The sequence below is a fragment of the Clinocottus analis genome, unplaced genomic scaffold (genome assembly GCF_023055335.1).
Source record: "Clinocottus analis isolate CAN_PGR_092001 unplaced genomic scaffold, fCliAna1.0.p SCAF_22, whole genome shotgun sequence".
In the NCBI taxonomy this organism is placed as follows: domain Eukaryota; kingdom Metazoa; phylum Chordata; class Actinopteri; order Perciformes; family Cottidae; genus Clinocottus; species Clinocottus analis.
Genome location: NW_027175954.1, coordinates 62,501 through 82,841, shown reverse-complemented (window position 1 = coordinate 82,841; position 20,341 = coordinate 62,501). Strand labels below are relative to the sequence as shown.

At 41.3% G+C, this 20,341-nt stretch overlaps 2 protein-coding genes and 1 long non-coding RNA gene across 4 annotated transcripts in view; 2 read left to right on the top strand and 1 right to left on the bottom strand.

Moving 5' to 3' along the window:
* Positions 1–1,902: 1,902 nt before the first annotated feature.
* Positions 1,903–10,343, bottom strand: gpr137bb (G protein-coupled receptor 137Bb). Its single transcript, XM_068588705.1, has 7 exons — positions 9,763–10,343; positions 6,781–6,830; positions 6,456–6,678; positions 6,149–6,298; positions 5,701–5,829; positions 4,638–4,759; positions 1,903–3,849 (listed from the first exon to the last, which is right to left on the bottom strand). Exons 1-7 carry the CDS (start codon positions 10,171–10,173, stop codon positions 3,729–3,731), a joined length of 1,206 nt encoding a protein of 401 aa, XP_068444806.1. The 5' UTR covers positions 10,174–10,343; the 3' UTR covers positions 1,903–3,728.
* On the top strand, positions 4,679–7,832 carry LOC137792915 (uncharacterized). Of its 2 annotated transcripts, XR_011078170.1 has the most exons (5): positions 4,679–4,780; positions 5,587–5,881; positions 6,077–6,318; positions 6,468–6,665; positions 7,627–7,832. It is a non-coding gene; the product is annotated as an uncharacterized lncRNA (long non-coding RNA). The 2 variants fall into 2 exon arrangements; XR_011078171.1 differs by lacking the exon at positions 6,077–6,318.
* A 2,934-nt stretch (positions 10,344–13,277) lies between the features above and the next one.
* LOC137792867 (nidogen-1-like) overlaps positions 13,278–20,341 on the top strand; it is a 30,838-nt gene continuing 23,774 nt past the window's right edge. The window contains exon 1 of the mRNA XM_068588653.1: positions 13,278–13,582. Within this exon, the coding sequence (XP_068444754.1) occupies positions 13,364–13,582 (219 nt within the window). The 5' untranslated portion in view covers positions 13,278–13,363. The remainder of the gene's footprint in view (positions 13,583–20,341) is intronic.

Genomic DNA, 20,341 nt, shown 5'->3' with positions numbered 1-20,341 from the left:
GAGAGAGAGAGAGAGAGAGAGAGAGAGAGAGAGAGAGAGAGAGAGAGAGAGAGAGAGAGAGAGAGAGAGACGTGTGCATGTCCTCGGCCTTAAAATGGAGTCGCAATTTTTTGGGGGGAAAACGAGAAGAAAAAAAAGAAGAAAAGTCCAACCTGCTTCCGATCTTCACGCTCTTTATGTTTAAATTCCACTTTTTGTTTTCATCCGTAAAGTTTGTAAGAAGCAAAACAGGTTAAAGTTTTTCTTTTTTTTTTTTGCTTTCAGATCTCTATGAATATATATATATATATATATATATATATATATATATATATATATATATATATATATATATATTAGTAATAGTTGGTTGCACCATGTTGATGTGTGTACGTGTTGAGTATATTTATTTGACAAGGAGAATAAATATTTCTTGACTTCACTGAACTCTGTTTGGAGTTTTATTTATTTGTTTATTTCGTCATAAATACTCGCAATCCAACATAATCCAACATAATTTTCCTCGTTTATTCTCGTGCGAGGCTCCGTGACGCGGCTTGCACCGACGGCGTGCACGTTGGGAGCGTGCACAAAGGCAGTGATGAAGAGGATGAAGAGGACGACCGCATGCTAGTAAACACAAATACAAACGATGCAGGAAAAGGTTTTTCAAATCATTTTCGCAAATGTTTTATGAGGAATATTTTCTTATTTGTCCAGTTTTGAGTCAATATGTCAATAACTCCTCTGAAAGTGCTTTTCTTTTTTGACTGACGGCTTCAGATTGTTGTCGGAAAACATTTTGAAAAAGACTTTCAAGAAGGAAAAAAACAACTTTTCGTTGACTTTTACTTGATTGTTTATTCTCTCTCAAGTCCAGTTGCGTAATATGACTGTATATCTGTATTCTCCATCAAATTCAAAGACCCTCATCTAGATGTTCTGCCATGATATTGTAGTAGGTTGGAAATACTACAGGTTAGTTATATTAAAACAAATACCCCCCTCCCCAATTTCTTGTAAATAATTAAACCATTGTCGCGTTCTTAATTTATAATTCAATACATGTATCGCGTCAGTAGATGGCGCTGTGGTGCTGCTGTGGATCTGTGAGGGAGGACGTAACGACAAGCGCAGCTCATGCGCAGCGCAGAATAAATTCAGCTCTGAGCCTGAGCAGTATGAATAAATTGGTACTCTGTTCGTTTACAGGTATGGCAAAACTCGGTTTTATGTCTTTAGTTTGGGTTACTATCCAAGGAGTAAATGTTCTATAATGTTTTAATATGATTTGGAGATGTGTGTAAAAGGTGTTCTGCTTCAGTTTGTAGCTAACGGTTTGGATAAACGTCCTAACGCTACCTAGCTAACATTAGCTCCGTCCGTGACCTCCAGTGTTACACAACAGTTTGTAAGAGGAAAATGTGTTTTAAATGAGTGTTAGCCAGAATGTGTTTGTGTATTAAATGTAAAGGTTTTGATCTTTCATTGAGTGCAGAATAAATCCAGCTCTGAGCCTGAGCAGTATGAATAAGTTGGTCCTCTCTCTGTTCGTTTAACGTTACAGTTACAATTACCGGTTACACAGTGCTACCTAGCCTAGCCACAGTGCTACCTAGCCTGTGTAACCGTTGCTGCTGGTCCAGATTTCCCATAGTTCTGGTGCCGGTAACAATATTGTAAATATGTTTGAGAAGAGACTTGTCCTCCAGCGACACTCTCCATGATGTCAGACCCTTTTTTAAATAAACCAATCAGAGCTTTTCGTGGTTAGAAACGTCATCAATGGACCAATTCCAGAAATGTTCGTCCCAACTCGTCCACTAGTCCGTTAGCTAGAAAACATGGAGAACTTTAATAATGAAATTGACGCACGTTTGTTGTAATAACAATTTTAATTAGGTTTTCTTTCCCCGTGTCGTCACGTCACAAACGCACAAACCACAAACACGGAAAAAGCTCAACAACAACACACTCGGTGAGACTGTACAAATAACTTACAAAACCTGCGTCTGTTACAAATATAGACTTCTTCTTCTTCTGAATATCGTGACAGAAATGTGAAAATAATCAGAAGATTAACGCAACAAATCAATAAAAATCAACTTCAGATTTAAATGACAGTTTTGAAACGTTTCATTACTAGTTTTTAAAAAGATGTTTATGTGGAAACATCACAACTTGTTGAAAGCTGAAATGTGTCAAAACTGAAACAATTTCACAGTTAACAAATGTTTTATATTTATTTAATAATAAAAAAAGTCAAATGAAAACCACCTTTTTTTTTAACTAAGTTGCGAAAACGCGGATCTTTTGAGGTAAACATCAAAACAACACGGAGGTGTTCGGCTGTCTCTGGCTATTGATATTTACATGATTATGTTGAATGAACACACACTGTGTGTGTCTGTGTGTGTGTGTTACGATGCATTTACTTTTACTTTACAGTTAAGAACCTAAAAAATGGACTCGAGGAGTTTTTTAAGGATAATTCAGGGAATGTAACGTTCGTCTCTCCGCCTCCTCGTTTGATAGGATTCGAAACAACAAGAGTTCACTTCTTTAAAAACTAAAGTCACATAATCTCTGATTTCTTCTTTTATAAAATGCCTCAAATAACTGTGACGCCTAACAATCACGTTAACATCTGGAGTTTGTTCAAGAAATTAAGAATCGTAGCGGATTTATTCGTCTCCCTGTAATCCTCCTTGAAAAACTCCCCAAATAGTCCAGAAACATTCTCTAGAAACATTCATCACAACATCGTCTACGTCTATGAAACCTGGGTTTCCTCTGAAGTCGAGCTCCTGCACAAAGTCAAACGAGTCTGGATCATGTGATCGAACATCCCATGAGTCATTGGACGTATACCATATGAGCTGCTGATGGTGCAGAAGTATCGAGACAAAATGGTGTGTATTCATGTTCTTCAGAGGATGAACCTAAAGACTTTGATGATCTTTTAACACCAGCAGGTCAAAAGTATCATTCATCCAATTAAAGATTCCTCCGTCTATTTGAAGTATCGGCTCAAAATGGTGTACATTCATGTTCCCCAGAGGATGAACCTAAAGACTGTAATCTTTCGACACCAGCAGGTCAAAGTTTTCATTCATCCAATTAAAGATATGTCTATCTGATGTGTTGGCTCACAATGGTGTATATTCATGTTCCCCAGAGGATAAATATATAGACTGAAGACCCTTCGACACCAGCGGTCAAGTTTTCATTCATCCAATTAAAGATTCCTACGTATATCTGATGTGTTTGCTCAAAATAGTGTGCATTCATGGTCCCATCAGGATAAATAAAGACTTTGATGATCCTCTAAGCTGCTGATGTCGCAGAAGTCTTGAGGATAAACCTAAATACTTTGATGATCCTTCGACATCAGCAGGTCAAAGTTTTCATTCATCCAATTAAAGATACGGCTATCTGATGTGTTGGCTCAAAATTGTGCGTATTCATGTTCCCCAGAGGATAAACCTAAAGACTGAAGACCCTTAGACACCGGCGGGTCAAAGTTTTCATTCATTCAATCCTCTGACCTGCTGATAGCGCAAGTTTAACCCCGCTGAACATTCTGCTTTTTCCCTCCTTAAAAAAAATAAAGTCTCTACAAACTTCTACACCAGCGAGGAGAAGAAACACAATAACTGATCGGTGTCAAAGTGCAGAGTGACGCTGTACAGTGAAGAGGGGGGTTGTGGGTAAGGGTGGAGGTGACGCTGTACAGTGGAAGAGGGGGGTTATGGGTAAGGGTGGAGCTCCCCGGCGGCGGCGGCGGCGGTGAGGCGCTGCTCGTCGCTGTTGGTGTGCACCGTGAAGCTGCTGTGGCGGCTGCTCCAGTCGTAGCAGTCAGAGGACAGACTGCAGAGAGACGACAGACGGCCAGTGAGCGGGTTTATGAAGGCATTATTATTATTATCATTATTATCATTGTAATCGTTATCATTATTATTATTACTGTCATCATTATTATTATCATTATTATAATCGTTATTATTAATGTTATTTGAATGTGTGTTGCCTGACACCAACCTATAATATATAGATAATTATACATATACTGTATATGTATGTGTGTGTGTGTGTATATATATATATATATATATATATATATATATATATATATATATACACACACACATGTATACAGTGTATATATATTTATATATATATGCATATATATACAGTATATATATATATATATATATATATATATATATTATATATATATGTTCTATTATATATTGTTTGAAAGTAAGTTCATATACAATATTGAATTACTTGTACTTTGCTTGAGTATTTCAAATAAAAAATAATAATACCTTGTAATTTATAAGAACACAGTATTTATACACTGTGATATTACTACTTTTATACATCTTCTCCCACTGGTGGTTTTCTTATATTTTAAGAAACTATGAAATTACTTCCAGTTTGTGAGAGATTATATTTAAAAGTCATACACGTGGAATTAATTACACAAACCCAAATGTATTTTACAAAATAAAAGACAAATACCACAAACATGATTGTTAGTTAATAGTGAATGTAAATACAATTAAAATAATGATTATAGACGTTTTATCTACGTTTCTTCAGAAATACCAAATGCAAAAGGCTCACAGTGACGTCAGTGATGGTGTTCGTACCTCGCTGATGCATTCTGGGGAGGAATGCTCCACGCAAGGTCGTCGTCACTGTCGTAGCGACGAGGGTTGTCAAAGAAATACCCTCTGGAGGAGAGGACGTGGTTCGGTATCCCAGCAGTGCTCTGTGGAGACAAAGCCTCGTGGTGAACACACACACACACACACACACACACACACACACACACACACACACGCACATAGAGGACGGAAAAAAGATCTAATAGACGTGAGTGACCCGATGTCAGATAACTCGTTGTGCACAAGGACAATACGAGCAAATTCACTGAGGAAAATGTGATCAATGAAGTAACCAGAAGGTCATTTTATTGGAAAAGACGGTGAATGTGTTCATCACTATACGTATTCTGCAGGAATGAGTCCTAAAAAATTAGTTCACAATCACATTTTTTTGCACTTCCTGTTCCCTCGTCTCAAAGTCGACGGGTTAATAAACGTGTTTTAGTTGCTGAAATGAGCTCTGTTGTTAACACAAGTGGAGGATATTTTATGAAATGTGTCGATGAGTTTTGAATCTTTAACGTCACATGTTGCTAACAAGCGGCTAACCGAAGCTATGTAACGTAGCGTGGACTGGCGCTTACCGCAGCAGTGACGTTGCTCGTTGACGAGCTAACGTTAGCTTCTTACTTTCGACAGATTGCTCTCGCGCTTCAGAAATCAAAGTGGTGTTCATTTGCTGAAGAAAATGTCCAAGTATCACAAACATTTTATTTGCAACAGAACATATTTTCTGCAATAAAAATCCAACTGTCTTTTTGTGACAATTTGTTGCTAGCAAGCGGCTAACCGAGGCTCTTTGTGACGCCAGCGTTTGGGATTAGCCGACAACATAATGTCCTTGCAGTTCTCTATTGTAAAACTATGAAAATCTAATTCAAACGTTGACTTGATGATAAGCACTAACAAAATCCATATCCAATATTTGCAGGAACATTCTTCCTCCCAAGAGTTAGCTACGACTTAAGTAAACAACGACCAGCGGTGCAAGCGTTGCAGAGGTCGTACAGGTCGGAGGTCACCTGACCCCGCCGGTAGGACTGACCCTTTCCTGAGGCGGCCGGCGGACCCTGAAGAAGAAGACGACCAGCGAGGTGGGCAGCAGCTCCCAGACGAACAGAATCACCCCGAACACGATGTAACCAGCGTCTCCCAGCGACGACCGCAGGTCCGCCTGGAGACACACCGAAGGGACATGGTGTCAAGTACAGGAGTGGGAATTTGAGGTATTTGTACTTCATTCGACTAGTCAAGCTTTTTGATACTTTTATTCTACTAATACCTATACATTCCTACATCTTAGAGGTGGATATTGTACTTTTTATTCCCCTACATTTGTGATAAACTTGAAGGATGAAGTGTTTCCTCTACGTGTTCATAAGCTCCTCCCACTTCTTCGGATGAATAAACTCTTTAAAAAGCCTCTTGCAGTAAAGGATCTGAACTGCTACTCAAAGGTCGGTCGGCAAACAAGCTCGTTTTAACGCCCTCACCTGGTCCGAGACGTTGTACCAGTCGTAGTCGAAGGAGTTGATGGTCTCGATGTTGGTGAGGGCGAGCACCACCAGGTTGTAACAGGCCCGCGATGCGTACAGCAGCACCACCATGACGCCAATCAGAGTCACCTGACACACCGACGTCCCCTGCACACACACACACACAGGTATAATTACATTCTTTATTTTTAGGCTGTGTGATGTGATAAAGGATATCAAGGATGCTCTCAAATGGATCCCTGTGTCAATGGCGTCGATAAAGACCATGAGATGAGGTTGAAAGCTCACGTCAGTGGACCTTTACCTTCGACTCCAGGTAGATGTTGGCCAGCGACATCTTGGCGACCTTGTAGAGGCAGACGGACAGCGAGACGGCGCAGAGGACGAACAGGCTGTCGTTGATGGTGACCCTCACCAGGACGATGGTCTTCACGTCGGCGGCGGTCATTTTGACCAGCAGGGCGCAGACCAGGTTCACCACCAGGAAGAGGAGACTGACGCCCAAGAAGACCAGGTACAGAGGAAGCCTGGTGGGGTGGAGGAGGAGGAGGGGGGGGGGCTGGGTTTTAAAGATGGAGGCGGAGCTAAAGCGTGCTCTGTGGGTTATAGAGTGGGTTGAAGATGGTTACCTGTACTTGAGCAGTGCAGGTGCGTACTTGGACTTGGCCTTGAAGTAAACCTGTAGGTGGGGGAGGCAAATAAAAGAATGATTAGACACTTTTCACCCTTCATGGTTCGTTCGGTGATGGCACTTTAAGTTTGAGGGACAATCGGGTGGGACTAACGGTGAGGACACACCCTTCCAAGATGGCTACCACGCCACGTCCGTGAAAAGTAGAAGTAGTTAAATGTTAAGTCGGCTTACAGACGGAAACAACTCCCAAATGGACATGTTTTTTTTTACGACTTAATGGGATGTAATCCGGTCGAAAACGTTGACTGAATTAAGACAATTATGGTCTCAATTAATGTAGATTATTTTTATCAACCAGCAGGATGTTCACAGGATAGTCCCACAAATTAACCTCAACATATCCGACCCCCTCCTTTCCAAACGTATCAGAGAACAATGGTCGCCTTTTGTGGGAGCCGGAGTCTGGTTTGTCCGTTCTGGGCCACCGTACGCTGTAAAACGCCCAAAAAAATTTAAATTAAGGTAAAAGATCTAAGTTCAAATAAAGGACGAAAACCACAACTTAACGCAAATGTTCATTAAAGGTTTTGTAGTTATTTTACAGATTTTTCCCTGTATTATTATGATCAAACACCTTCAATAAAGGACTTACGTGAATTTATATGTAATTTTAGAAAGCACTAAAAATAGTAATAGTAATTTCTCTATAAATAATTTGTTATTATTAGCATGATACTTAAATTAACAGTTGGGTTGTTAATGTACAGATAATGTCTGTAATTTTGTTTATATTTGAATTTTTTAAAATAATTTTCCATAAAATTAGGATTTTCTTTTACAGTGTAGAAACATGGCGGACCTGTGAAGAGACCTCGCTCCTTATGTAGCTATGAAGAGCTAAATCTATGCTAACGCAACGGGTGTTAGTCTCAGGAGATTAAACACTAATATAGACATTGTTCTGAATATTATGTTATATTTCTGCTAATAAAATTCATTCAAAGTCATTTTTCATGTCAAAAGTAAACAAATTATTTTCTTGGTTCCAGCTTTATGTGTAAAAATTTGCCGCTTTCCCCTTTTTGTATACTGCTAATAATGCTAATGTATTAGTAATAATGCTGAGGTTTGGACTGTCACTGAACAGCATTTCTCACTATTTTCACGATTTTTAGAAACCAAACCAGCAGATTCATCAATAATATAAATAATCATGAGTTAACAGTTCAGCGAAATCCTGCTTTTACATTAATGTATGAGTAATAACAATATATTATATATTATGTTATGTAGTATAACAGTTACAGGGGACATTTTAATACTCTAAGTCCATTTTCCTGACTGAACTTTTACTTAAGTACCTTTAGTGGTTTATTAGTAATTCTGATAAGATCTGAGTACTTCCTCAGAGACAACAGTCTGCAGCTCGTTCCATCGATTGTTCCTCTCTGAACGGCGTCGCCCTCGTTAAGGAAACGAGACACCGTCGTGTTCGGTTGGAAGAAGAAGAACCTGCGTCATCTCCGCTCTCAGGACGGAGGCTTGTTAAGCCGCCGCGAAAGAGGCTCGTTTCCATTCATGTCTTCGTTTTTCGGGTCTATTTCTGAATCCGCCAGCTGCTGCGGATGAAAGGATGAGGAAGGGGAGGCGGCTGCTCGCAGCTCCTCTCGTCCACGAGTGGAAGTGACCTTGAGCCGAACACGGGCCTCCACGTGCGTCTCCGGATGTGTGTATGCGCGGGGAAAAGAGCGGGAAGATCGTGCAAAATCGTGCTAAATGAAGGTAATCGCTGAAGGCAAGTCAGTTTGTCCAGACAATCTTCACGTGGCTCAAAGTCCATCACCAACGAACCCTCGAGTCAATCGCGAGCATCTGCACGCTCAGAAATGCATTAATTTCATGTGTCGGTCAACTGGAAACCAGCTTCTCGCAGCGAGACCGCCAGTGGAGACCGCCAGCGGAGACTGCCGGCGGAGACCCAAACACAGACGTTTGTGAAGCAGGAAGAAGTTCTCACTGTATATGTGTTCATTTCCTGTTTCACAAACTCCATGAAAACTTCTGTTATATCTCCCAGACCCGTCTCCAGAAACAGTAACGTTCAAGCGAAAATCTCTTCTACGTTAAAACCCTTCACGACTGCATTCATCTCGTCACATTTTTTGTTAGTTTTTCTTGTCTTTTCTGTTTCTGTGTCGCCGCTGAGCTGCCTCCATTCTGAATCCCACCTACCAAACTCTGACTGATTGGTGTAGAAGCAGCTGTCGAAAAAAGCTCAAATCAAAGGTTTGGAGCCTCGGCTGGTGCCGGTATTATGCGTCATTCTTGAGACATTTCAAGTGTCAGCCTGATGGATTTGGCATCTTTGGATACTTTAAGTTTTGGACGAGGATAAAGTACAGTAAAGTAGTCAAAGTACTTAACATACGGTGTTCATTTTGGGTCTTTTCATACGTGACAACGTGTGGAAAAACCTTACCATAGGCCCATGTTAATTCTTTCTCTTTACTTAATTAATTCCCTCGATACTCGCTGCCTGCACCTTCAAGCCTCCATGAGATAATTTATATAAATGGAGGACGTACGCGGGCGAGGAACGCATCCGTCGTCGAGCGGATCGATAACGCCCGGTCACGTAAAAAAAAGGAGCCTTTCGCCGATCCTCGATTGACTCGAGGAGCGAACGGAGGGGGTCAAAGGGTCGTTCGTCTGCTTGCTCACTGGTGGGTGTGGTCAGAGGTGTGGGTGTGGCCTGTTGCACCTGTAACCCCACCCAGCCGTGATGTCACGCTGCACTGGCACACCCCACCCCCACCCCTGCAGGTGCACCTCTACATCCCTGCAGCGAGGAGAGACGTTGAAGGATTGTCCTTTTTGAATAAAATGATCAACTTTGTGCTTCCATCCCTGCCGGCGCTGGTACCGGCAGCAAGTAAACCCCGCCTTCCCCCCCTCCCCCTGCCTCCCTCCCTCTCACCTGTGCACAGTAGAGGTTCATGAGGCTGAGCGTGAAGAACTGCAGGCAGACGGGGAAGCAGTAGAGCAGCCAGAAGGCGAACGGCCCGAGCGCGTTGGCGGTCACGCAGTCCCTGAAGTAGAAGGAGAAGAGGAGGGCGCGCAGGGCGGCCCACAGCAGACACAGGAACAGGAAGGCCGTCTGGTAGCTGAAGCGCTTGTGCCGGTACCGCAGCACCAGCCAGAGCTGGGCGTAGACGAAGGCGAAGAGCAGCGAGTAGAAGATGGTGTAGGCGATGGTCAGACCCAGCTTCACGTACGGGGGGATGGCCGGCGTGATGGTGGGAGGGGGGAGGAGGTGGGTGCCGTTGCCGGCATGCTGCTGCTGCTGCTGCTCCTGCGCCGGGTTCCCCTCCATCGCCTCCCCATTCATCCCCCCACGCTGTTCCTCCACCAGGAGTGGGAGGGAGAGAGAGAGAGGGCGAAGCACGCTAGAGACGGAGCGGCAGCCTCTGATCTCTGGAGAGGGGAAGAAGAAGAAGCGCGTCTACGGCTCGTTAGACGGATCCTTCGCATCCATCGACTCTCCTCCAGACCCGCCGTCTGATTCACGGAGAAGAGGAGGAGGAGAAAGAGGAGGAGGTGGAGGAGGAGGAGGAGGAGGGACACCGCCCCTCTTTTTGCCGGTGCCTGGTGCGCAGCCATTGGTGGCTGCCGGTCACGTGATCACACCATCCACACTCCCCGACGGGGGATTGGCTGAGCTGGAGGAGGGATGCTGCAGAGAGGAGAGGAAGGTGGAGAGACGGATCTGGAAGGAGGGAGAGGTAAACTGTGACACACACACACACATACACACACACACACACTGTGTCACAGCAGCGTCATACAGCCGGCTTCCACTGACACGGCCAATATCAGACAGATACTGGTGGATATAGATGAGTGAGTTTTGCGGGAGGAATAAACTCTGCTATAATTTATTACTCTGATCGCAACATTACAATTAACTATATGCATTTACAAAAAATTGTTAAATTAATAAGAAAATGCTGAAGGAACCTTGTCAAAAATGCAAAATATTTCCTTTCAAAAATGCTGAAATGCTGCTCAGCCCCATGAATTGCAGAAGTTAATCAGCATGTTATTTGATTAAACACTTTCATCTTGTGCTGTGTCATAAACTGTGTAATTTATTCATAAATAAATAGTTTTCTAGCATCTAAAACAAGATTTAAATCAACCTGTTCTGAGGTAATTGATGTTTAGCATCATTTCCATGTCAGCGTATGAATGAATGGACTGTATCACCTCTGATATCAGTCCAACCCAAATATAGACTCCTCCTCCTCCTCTTCCTCCTCCTCTTCCTCCTCTTCTCTGCAGTTCTCCTCTGCTCTTACATAACAGGTTGTTAGATAATAGAGAATGCTCTGCTTGTGTCGACGCGCTGACGACAAACACACACGCTTTTTTTTCTCACGTGGATCTGAACTCAAATCATTTGGATGAAAAAGACGTTGAAGATCACATCTTAACTGAACAAACATGTCAACGATGTTATACAATACTCTCTCTCTCTCTCTCTCTCTCTCTCTCTCTCTCTCTCTCTCTCTCTCTCTTTATATATATATATATATATATATTAACATGTGCTGTGTACTGTATTAACATGTATATATGTGTATATATATGTGTATATATATATGTGTGTATATATATATATATATATATATATATATATATATATATATATATATATATATATATATATATATATATATATATATATATATATATTTATGTATATTTATTCTTGAAACATTTAATTAAATCAGGGGTGTCCAATCTCTCTCTCTCTCTCTCTCTCTCTCTCTCTCTCTCTCTCTCTCTCTCTCTCTCTCTCTTCTCTCTCTCTCTTTATAAGTGATAATACTACTGTTATACTTTCATTACAGAACATATTTTTACATTAATATTTTGGTATTTTACTCAAGTAAATAAATTCTTCTGCCTTTACCGATATGATCAAATGTCAAAATAACAATAAATGTTTTTTTAAATAAAATGACTAAACTTGAAAATCAAACATTAAAATGTTCAGTGGAGATTAATCAACTGATTCTTGTATGTTTCACCTCGTTGGATTGAATAATCACAAGTGATATGTATATAATTATGATAACTCATGTAACACAGTAACAACACAAAATCTCCCAGTGATTTTTTTGTGCTGTGCTTCCAGAAGGAAACGCATCCTGACGCAGCATAAATATTAAAAAGGCGAAGGGAGGTTTCAGGGAACTTTTCGGCAGCTGCTGAACTCACTGAACTCATCTTCAGCCCGACTCCTCACACAGGAAAGTATTCCTGCTCTTTAGAGAATAAACACACAAAAACATTATATTTAAACCATATTATAATGTTTATGGATTAATATCACATCTGTATTAATGTGTATGTTGCATTGTACTGCTGTATATGTATTTAACTCATGTATATACTATAGTTTATTCTACTTTAATGCATCATATTCTATAAGATCTTCATGTTGTAGCGTCTCTGTGAGAACCTTGTACTCTGTAAATAAAAACCTGTTTTCAGCTTTGTGACGATGCTTTTTTTAACTGATCCGAGAGGCTTTTTCAAGAGTTTATTCTTTTATCTTCAACATCAACACATCTAGAGACACAAGGATTTACCTGGACAGGAAGGAAAAACTGTAACTAAAGCTGTGAGACAAATGTAATGGAGTAAAAAGTACAATAACAATGTAAGCCGTAGTGGAGGAAAAGTATGAAGTGGCCTGAAATGGAAATACTAAAAATATGTACAAGTGCCTCAAATGTGTTCTTTAGTCGTAGTAGAGTAAGGTTCTAACACAGTAAGGTGTAAAATAAATGAAGGGAAAACTAAACGATGATTTGACGTGAAGAACAAGAATAGACGGATGAAAATGGAGAGAATAAACAAAGAAAACAAAGGGAGGAAAGAGGTGCAATTATACTTCTTGTCAACAAGATGGCGACAATTTGCTGAATTAAAGCGCTGAGCTCTGAGTAAAGAGTGAGAGTATTTCTACACTGTCACATTTCTATTTTAACAACTAAATTAAAACCCTAAGAACCACTTAAACATGACGTTAAACCAAACGCCTCAGTTTGAGGAACCATTCGAGCTTTTAATTGTGTATTTAGCGCTTTTATTTTTGATAAAACAGGTAACAGGACCGGAAGTCACGTGGTTGTTGGGTACTTTTAGTTGCGTGAGAATATTTCTACATCGTCAAATTGCGATTTTAACAACTAAATTGAATTTTTTTTAAAAAACCTAGCAAATAGCTACTTAAACACGACGCCTCAGTTTGAAGAAGCTTTCGAACTTTTATTTTTGTATTTGCCGCTTTTATTTAAAAAAAAAAAAAAAACAGGTAACCGGAAGTCACGTGGTTGTTAGGTAAACGCCACGCCCCCTCCTCTATTCGTTCAACCCTCCCGCCTCTCCTCTACTCCCCTCAGTTCGCCGCTGTGTGCCGCCGTTTCGGCTATTCGTATCCCCGGCTTCTTTTTCTTCTTTTTAAAAATATTATTATTATTTTCACCGCCTGTGTCCGTGGAGCCGCGATGGAGAAGAAGACGTGCGCCCGGTACCGGAGCTGGTTCTGGGTCTGGTCCTGTTTGCTGAGCCTGTGCGCGTCGACCCGGGCTCTGGAGCTCGAGGACCTGTTCGAGTTCGGAGAAGAAGCCGGAGACCAGCAGCTGCAGCCCGGCTCCGACTCCACCGCCGAGCTGCCCCTCAACGGCTCTCTGTTCTTCTTCGGCGACACCTTCGACAGAGTTCACGTGAGTCAGACGCCGTCCAGTGGGAAATAAAACCGGATTTCATCCTGAAGTTCATTCATCAAAGTTGAACAAAGTGCTCCAGAATCAGTTTAAAAGAGCAGATATAGAGTAAAAAACATGGTGTCGGTTCAACGGTTGATTTTTTTTTTTTTTTTTTTTAACGGTCATCAACTCTCACTCCCAGTATAATAAATAACCAATACGTTTCACAATTAATTAAGACAAAAAGTAAATCAGCATTTAGGAGAGAAAACATGACCAAATTCAACTTAAAATGACTGAAATTCAAAGTTATGTGTAAAATATTCCTGCAATTAATCATTCATACACTATAAAAAAATAAACAACAAATAAATGTCTTGAAATTTTACTTTCTTTGCCAAAAATACTAAGCCTGACACTGATCTAATGAACAGCTTATAAAATTAATTATTGGCACAAAAAAACAAAGCTATAGAAACAAATGAATTTTAAGGGGATTTTGTCCATAGATATTCCTGTTCAGTCAACTCCTTTCCACTTCTTGCACTTCAGTTTACACTTCAAATCCTTTCAAGTCTCATATTTTCATGTTTAAAAACCAATAAAACATTCTTCATGTATTCTAACTCACAACTTCCACTGCTTTAATGCCGACACTTCCACTGATATCATCTTTAGTTTTACACTCTTAAATTGATGTCTTCCAAGACCTCCGCTTCCACTCCTTTCAGTGTTTCAAATGCTTCAACTGAAACTTTCCCACAATGATTGGACGGTTGATTGATTAGTTTGATAACAGAGTTGTCGCCTCACTTAAGTCTTTCAGTCTGTTTGTTTGTTTGTTTGTTGACACCTGATAAGCTTTTCTGTTGGCTTTTAATCCCCCCATTTTAAAACGTTTTTTCAAAATAAGAGTCCCCTCTGTCTCTTTCTCTCCGTCTGCCTGTCTTAGGTTATCTGGCTCTTGAGTGTCTGATTTGTTGAGATTGTTTGAGGTGAGACGTTGAAGTGTTGGTGGTGTGAGCGGACAGGTGGAGTGTGTGCCTGTGTGTGTGTGTGTGTGTGTGTGTGTGTGTGTGTGTTTAGTTCTCTTAGAGAGAGGGAGGTGTTGGAGTCACAGAGGCTGGAATGCGAGTCAATTAAAAGCCAACACAGATAAGCCTTTCATCAAGCCGAGATACACACACACACACACACACACACACACACACACACACACACACACACACACACACACACACGCTCTGCATTCCTCAGGTCATGTGACAGTTAATCCAGATTGGAGCGTCTACACTTGGTGTTTCAAACGTGTTGAACTGTCATTAAAAATATATATTTACTTTCAAATCAAGTCGTTTTTATTGTGTTCAGTAAAAGAAGTTTAGAGTCAAGTGTAAACTTTTCCCCCAACAAAGCTGCATGGTTTACCAAACGGGCAACGTGGGCAACTACCCAGGGGGCCCCGAAGGGCCCCTCCCAAAAGATCCAGCTTCATTTTGAGTTGGTCTTGGTACTTTGAATGCAAATGTCATCGTGGAATTTGTAGACGGTCCCTCCGTCAAAATCTAGTTCAAGACATTTATTTTGTTTGTTTTTTATTGTTTTGCATCTTCCTAAATTGTGTTTACTCACATTGCACGCAGACAACTTGCGACCACGTGGTTGTATCTCCCTGCATGTCGGTTGGTTTCTGGGTCTCTGGCCGGTGACTCGGCAGTGACAAGGCTCCTGCAGGGTTACTGGGGCTCTGCTCGGCTTTATGGGGCTCTAAAGGGAGTTGCAGCTCATTGTTTTGTGTGTAAAACCGCTTCACTCGCCACGCTCGTGTTTATTTTCACAATAAAAGTGGTGGGAAACGATAGCTGATGAACAAAGTGAAGCGTTTAGCTGCTTTAATTCCTTTCAGGAGCTGGTGGAGACCAAAAGCGTAGCTAAAAGATACAGAATTGTCCACGTTCATCAGCTGGACAAAAAACACAATCACTCCTAATGAACATAACGATGCTCTGTAAGCACAGAAAACAAACTAAATCACATAAAAATGTTAAAGATATTGTAATTGAGCTTCTTCTTAGTCTCACTCTAAAGTCTGATTCAAATTCCTGAAAGTGAAGAATTGAGAAACAACTGAAGATGTGAAGAAATACACAGAAGAAAATAAGTTTATTAAGGAGAGTTAAACTAATTAGATGTAGAAACTAAATGATCAAAATCATTTTGCAGGAGCAGCTGAACCTTGTCGACACACTGATATACAAACACACACGCACACACACAGTGTGTGCGTGTGTGTTTTCTTTGTGTGTTTCGGCCAATGCACCATTTGTTTATCGTCCTCTCACTAAAACAACCAGACCACACAGATTTATTATTATTTAGCATTTTCTAAAATTGCCAAATTACAAACAGAAAACTTGGGGTCGTGGTGACATCTAGTTAAATGTTAGAGTACTGGCTGGATCACCGCGTCTCTGTGAAGCTCTTTAAAGTGTAATCCAGCCACGTTTTGAATTTTTTTGTTGTAAAATAGAATCCTCTAGGCCAGTGGTTCTCAAACTGTGGGGCCCGACCCTCTAGTGGGGCGCGAAGGTATTACAGGTGGGGCGCAGTGGAAGACTATTTTTCCTTTCACTACATTTTTGACTAATTCGCAAAGAATTTAAATAATTTTGCACGAGCAGCTGAACCTCGTCGACACACTGATGTACATCCACCCTCCCACACACACACACACACACACACACACACACACACACGGAGAGTGTTTTCTTTCCTGTGTTTCTGTCACTGTACCATTTGTTTTGCATCCTCCTGTTAAAACAACCAGACCACACAGATCACCCAGCGTCTCCACAGGAAGTCCATCGCGATGGTCGTCTCCACGTTTCTCGTTATTTCAGACGCTGCAGGCGGGATTAAAAAAAAAAGTTTTAATCTGAGAGCAGACGCGTAATCACGTTTGTTGTCGGGTAAAACAGCGAGACAGTGTTTTAACGTACAGAACAGGAAGTGCTGTCAGGCGTCCTGTTGGTTCTACCCCACAAGCTGCATCGTCGCTTTTTTTCTTCATTAAACAAAATAATCCAATGTGATTCTCTAAAAAAAACAAAAAAAAACAGCAGCTGTACAGGAGCTTTCTCTAAATAAAGTTTAGTCTGAAACTGACAACATTATGAATCAAGTCATTGAGTCATCTGATCAAACATCCGATCGTCTGTTCAGACAGTTTTAGGCAGTTTTTTAAAAAAGATACAAAAGGAAAATAAACATTTGATAGCACAGAGGATGAACCTCTTTTATTTTGAAATTCCATCAAATATCTACTAGCGCCATCCTAAATACAGAATTACCTCCCCCCCCTCCCAAACAACACATGCATGGGGGCTCTAAGTGCATTAAAAAAAGACCTTGTGGGTGTTTTGCAGATCTTTGTGGTGATGTTCTACATTTTTCTTGTCAACAAATGCAACAGGAAGTATTAAACATTGTTTATTTTAGTCCGAACGTGCACATTTTTCAATGACGATAAGAAAAAATTTACTAATATCAGTCTGATTTTTTTGACGTTCAAGTGAAGGAAACTACTTTTATTCTTGATTGTCTTCATGTTCTTTTCGGGTGAAGATAGTTTTCGCTATGTTTGCTCAAAGTACGTCTTTTATTCAACATTTATACCTGCAGTACACCTTTTGAGCCACACGGGGAAGCCTTAACGTTTGCATTGTGCTCATGATTGTAGCTACTTTATGAAGATGAAAAGCTCGAGTATATTAAAATGAGAGGAAATGAAAAGAAAAGATGGCCTGTTATTTAGCACGAGTACATGTTATCAATAACTTATGCTTACAACAGATCTGTGTTGACCCTCTCAGGAAAGGCTGATTTGCCTTTTCAAGATAAAATAAGGTGACGTGAAAGTTGCAGTAAAGAATGTTAATTTCTGCACAAATTAGTTCTTAAAACCCACAGATTCATTTTGAAAACGTTTGCTCTGGGACACACTAACAGGAGCTACGGCGGCGCCTCTCCATCGACATTTTAATTTGCTCAGATTGCTCACAGGAGTTTGTAATAGTGGAGATTTTCAAAGTAAAACGTCTCTGGATTTTCCCGCAGCGTGAAGCTGTTCTTGGCCGCTGTGCGTCTGCATTCCATGAAGCACCCGCCGCCTCTTTCAAGTGCCTCTAACCCCCACCACCAAATGAGTGACATCCTGTTGGTTCCCAGTAATTATCAGCACTCTATACATTGATGCGCCTCAAGCTTTCTCATAGTCTCAAACTGCACTTGAAAAAAAAACGCGTCTCGGTTGATTGTAAAATAAATCTCTGTGGCTCTGCTCCAGCTACTGCTGCTGCCACTGAAGTTTTTTAAAGTCCTCAACAGGAAGCGGAGTGTCCTCCGTGGGGTTGGCAGCACATCTGGAACGTATAGACGAGAGACATCTGTCCTCCAAAACCAGATGGTAGAGCTCAGTGTGTTTCCACCCCGGCCGCTGTTCTCACACTGATAACGATGATCTCAGGGGTCGGACATGTGTGATGTCAGCGACGTGCTGGCAAGTTTCCATCTCGCTGCTGCGGGTCCTCAGACACTGGTTGTATTATTATTATTACATGTGCAAACTGGTCGTATTATTATTATTATTATTATTATTACATGTGCAACCTGGACTTATTATTATGTGCAAACTGGTCATTAGCTGCTGGAAATATGCAGCGGAGAAGTCCAATTTGTGGACTTTACTCGCTTTAAAAAAAAAAGTATTGTAATGTTATTTTTCCTTATTGTACTGTCTAAAACAACGAGACCTTTTTCAAAATAAACTTCCGTCTTTACAGGAAACAAAGTAGTTAAGTTGAGGCAACAAAACTCCTAGTTTTAGAAAAAGATCATACAAATACTTAGGTTTAAAAAATGAAACCACTTGGTTAGGTTTAGGAAAAGATTGTTTGGGTCAGAACTTACTGAAGTACGTAAGTTACGTGACAAAGAAATCAGCGTTGACTTCTCATTTTTTAGCTATTCATTATTTCAACGTTACGCAAAAAAGAAATCTGAAAACGGCGGGAAAAACTAGAGCCTGTGATGCATTCAAATGTCTTGGTTTGTCCGAAACTTGCCCACATTCAGTTATAAAATACAGAAAAAGCAGCAATCTCCAGAAGCGTTTTTCTACACGGAAGCTACGTTTTTGGAAGTTCTCTGAGTTCGTCGTCCTCGACCTCTGAACCCCGTCAAGGCCTTAACGTGCCCTGTCGTTAGCCGCCGTCTTGTTTTCCCGCTCTGACACAAAAGGCTTCCCGCGACGATGAAGTGTCCGCGGCTCCGCTGGGTCTCTTCTCTAAAGTGGGACGACCTGCTCGGAGACGCCGGCCTCCTCTTTCGCCCGCATGCTGCTGCCGTTAATGCGTCTCCGACGTGGAAGGAAGGAAAGTCTCTGCGGTCAAAAGCTCACATCCCCCCCGCGAAAGAGACGCCGGTTTGCTTAATCCCTGCCGGCTTTACAGAGGCAGCCGAGCAGCACGGCTTTCCTCTCCGGCTCTTGTTTCGTCCCCTCTCGCGACCCGGCGGCATCATCACGAGCTCCCAGATACCTCTTTCATGTCACCGACCTTTGACCCCCCTCGGCTGGCAGGTTTGCTTGTGCAGATTTGCTCTGTTACCTGCATCTCCTTCGGCTCAGGTGCAGGCATTTCGGTTTTAAAGGGTTGGATCGTGTAGTTTAAAATCAGCCGAGTATTTCGGGACTTTACGAAATGTTTGTTTTTCTTCTGTGTACCGCAATACCCATGAGCCTCTGCTGCTGTGCCTGGAGAAGAAGACGCTCACAATCAGGAAGGGAACGGTTTTAAAGCGTTTAATCAGGTGTGATCTTTACCTTCTGCAGAATATGAAGTGTTGAAATGCATCCTGGGAGTTCAGTTTTCTGATTTTTCTTTTTTTCTTTTTCTTTTTTTTTTCAAATAAAGACTTTTTCAATGAATCAGACGTTTTCAAACACAATTCATCTTTTGTTCCTCAACCAGAAGAGATAACATCTTTTTTATGAGAACCTGAAGACTCTTTTAAAATGCTTTGTCAGCAGAAACTTTGACAAATATACAAACCAAATGGCATGTTTTACTGGTTTTCAGTTGCAAATGTTCCCTTTTTTTTAGAACAGAACTCCATTTAATATAATTTGGTTGCAGCAATGTTGTCTTGTTAAGTTTTGTGCAGCAAATAAAAGTAAAAAAATCAGCGCACAAGGTTAAAATCTTGCAGTTTTGGGTGTTTTATCTTTATGCTAACATGTTTCTGCATGTGCAGGGTAATCCCTCCCCTCCAAATAAAGTGCTTCATGATGTTCACAGGGATAAAGAGCTTTTAGCGTGACGCTTATCGTCCAATATCACCATCCTGGTCTGCTGATGGGGCCGAAAGATTTGGGAACATCTTGTGATGTTTAGCATGATGTCGCTTACAGGCGGTGTGGTCCCTTCTACAAAGGGACCACACCGCCTATAAGCAAAACGTATACGTGGTGTTTTCTTTACACAATCTGTGCTGTGAATTTAAAGTCAACTACTTCTGTCCTCGATGATGTCCATGCAGATAGTTTTTGTCCTCATCTCAACGTAAAGAAGTGTCCGTACGGAGCAGCCGTTTCCTCTCTTCCCGTCTGGGCCGACAGCAGAATGTGAGATAAGATGGAGGAGCGTAACGTACACAGTTTATGTCTGGAGCTGTGCTGATGAGACAAACATGAGAACCGGCTCACACCGGATGGAATAC

Excerpts from the sequence above, each read along its gene's own strand:
- gpr137bb (XM_068588705.1), bottom strand. The coding sequence starts at position 10,173 with ATGAATGGGGAGGCGATGGAGGGGAACCCGGCGCAGGAGCAGCAGCAG. Across the intron at positions 6,299-6,455 it reads ACATCTACCTGGAGTCGAAG|GGGACGTCGGTGTGTCAGGT; the intron begins GTAAAGGTCCAC and ends GTGTGTGTGCAG. Across the intron at positions 3,850-4,637 it reads CCCCAGAATGCATCAGCGAG|TCTGTCCTCTGACTGCTACG; the intron begins GTACGAACACCA and ends GTCTCTCTGCAG.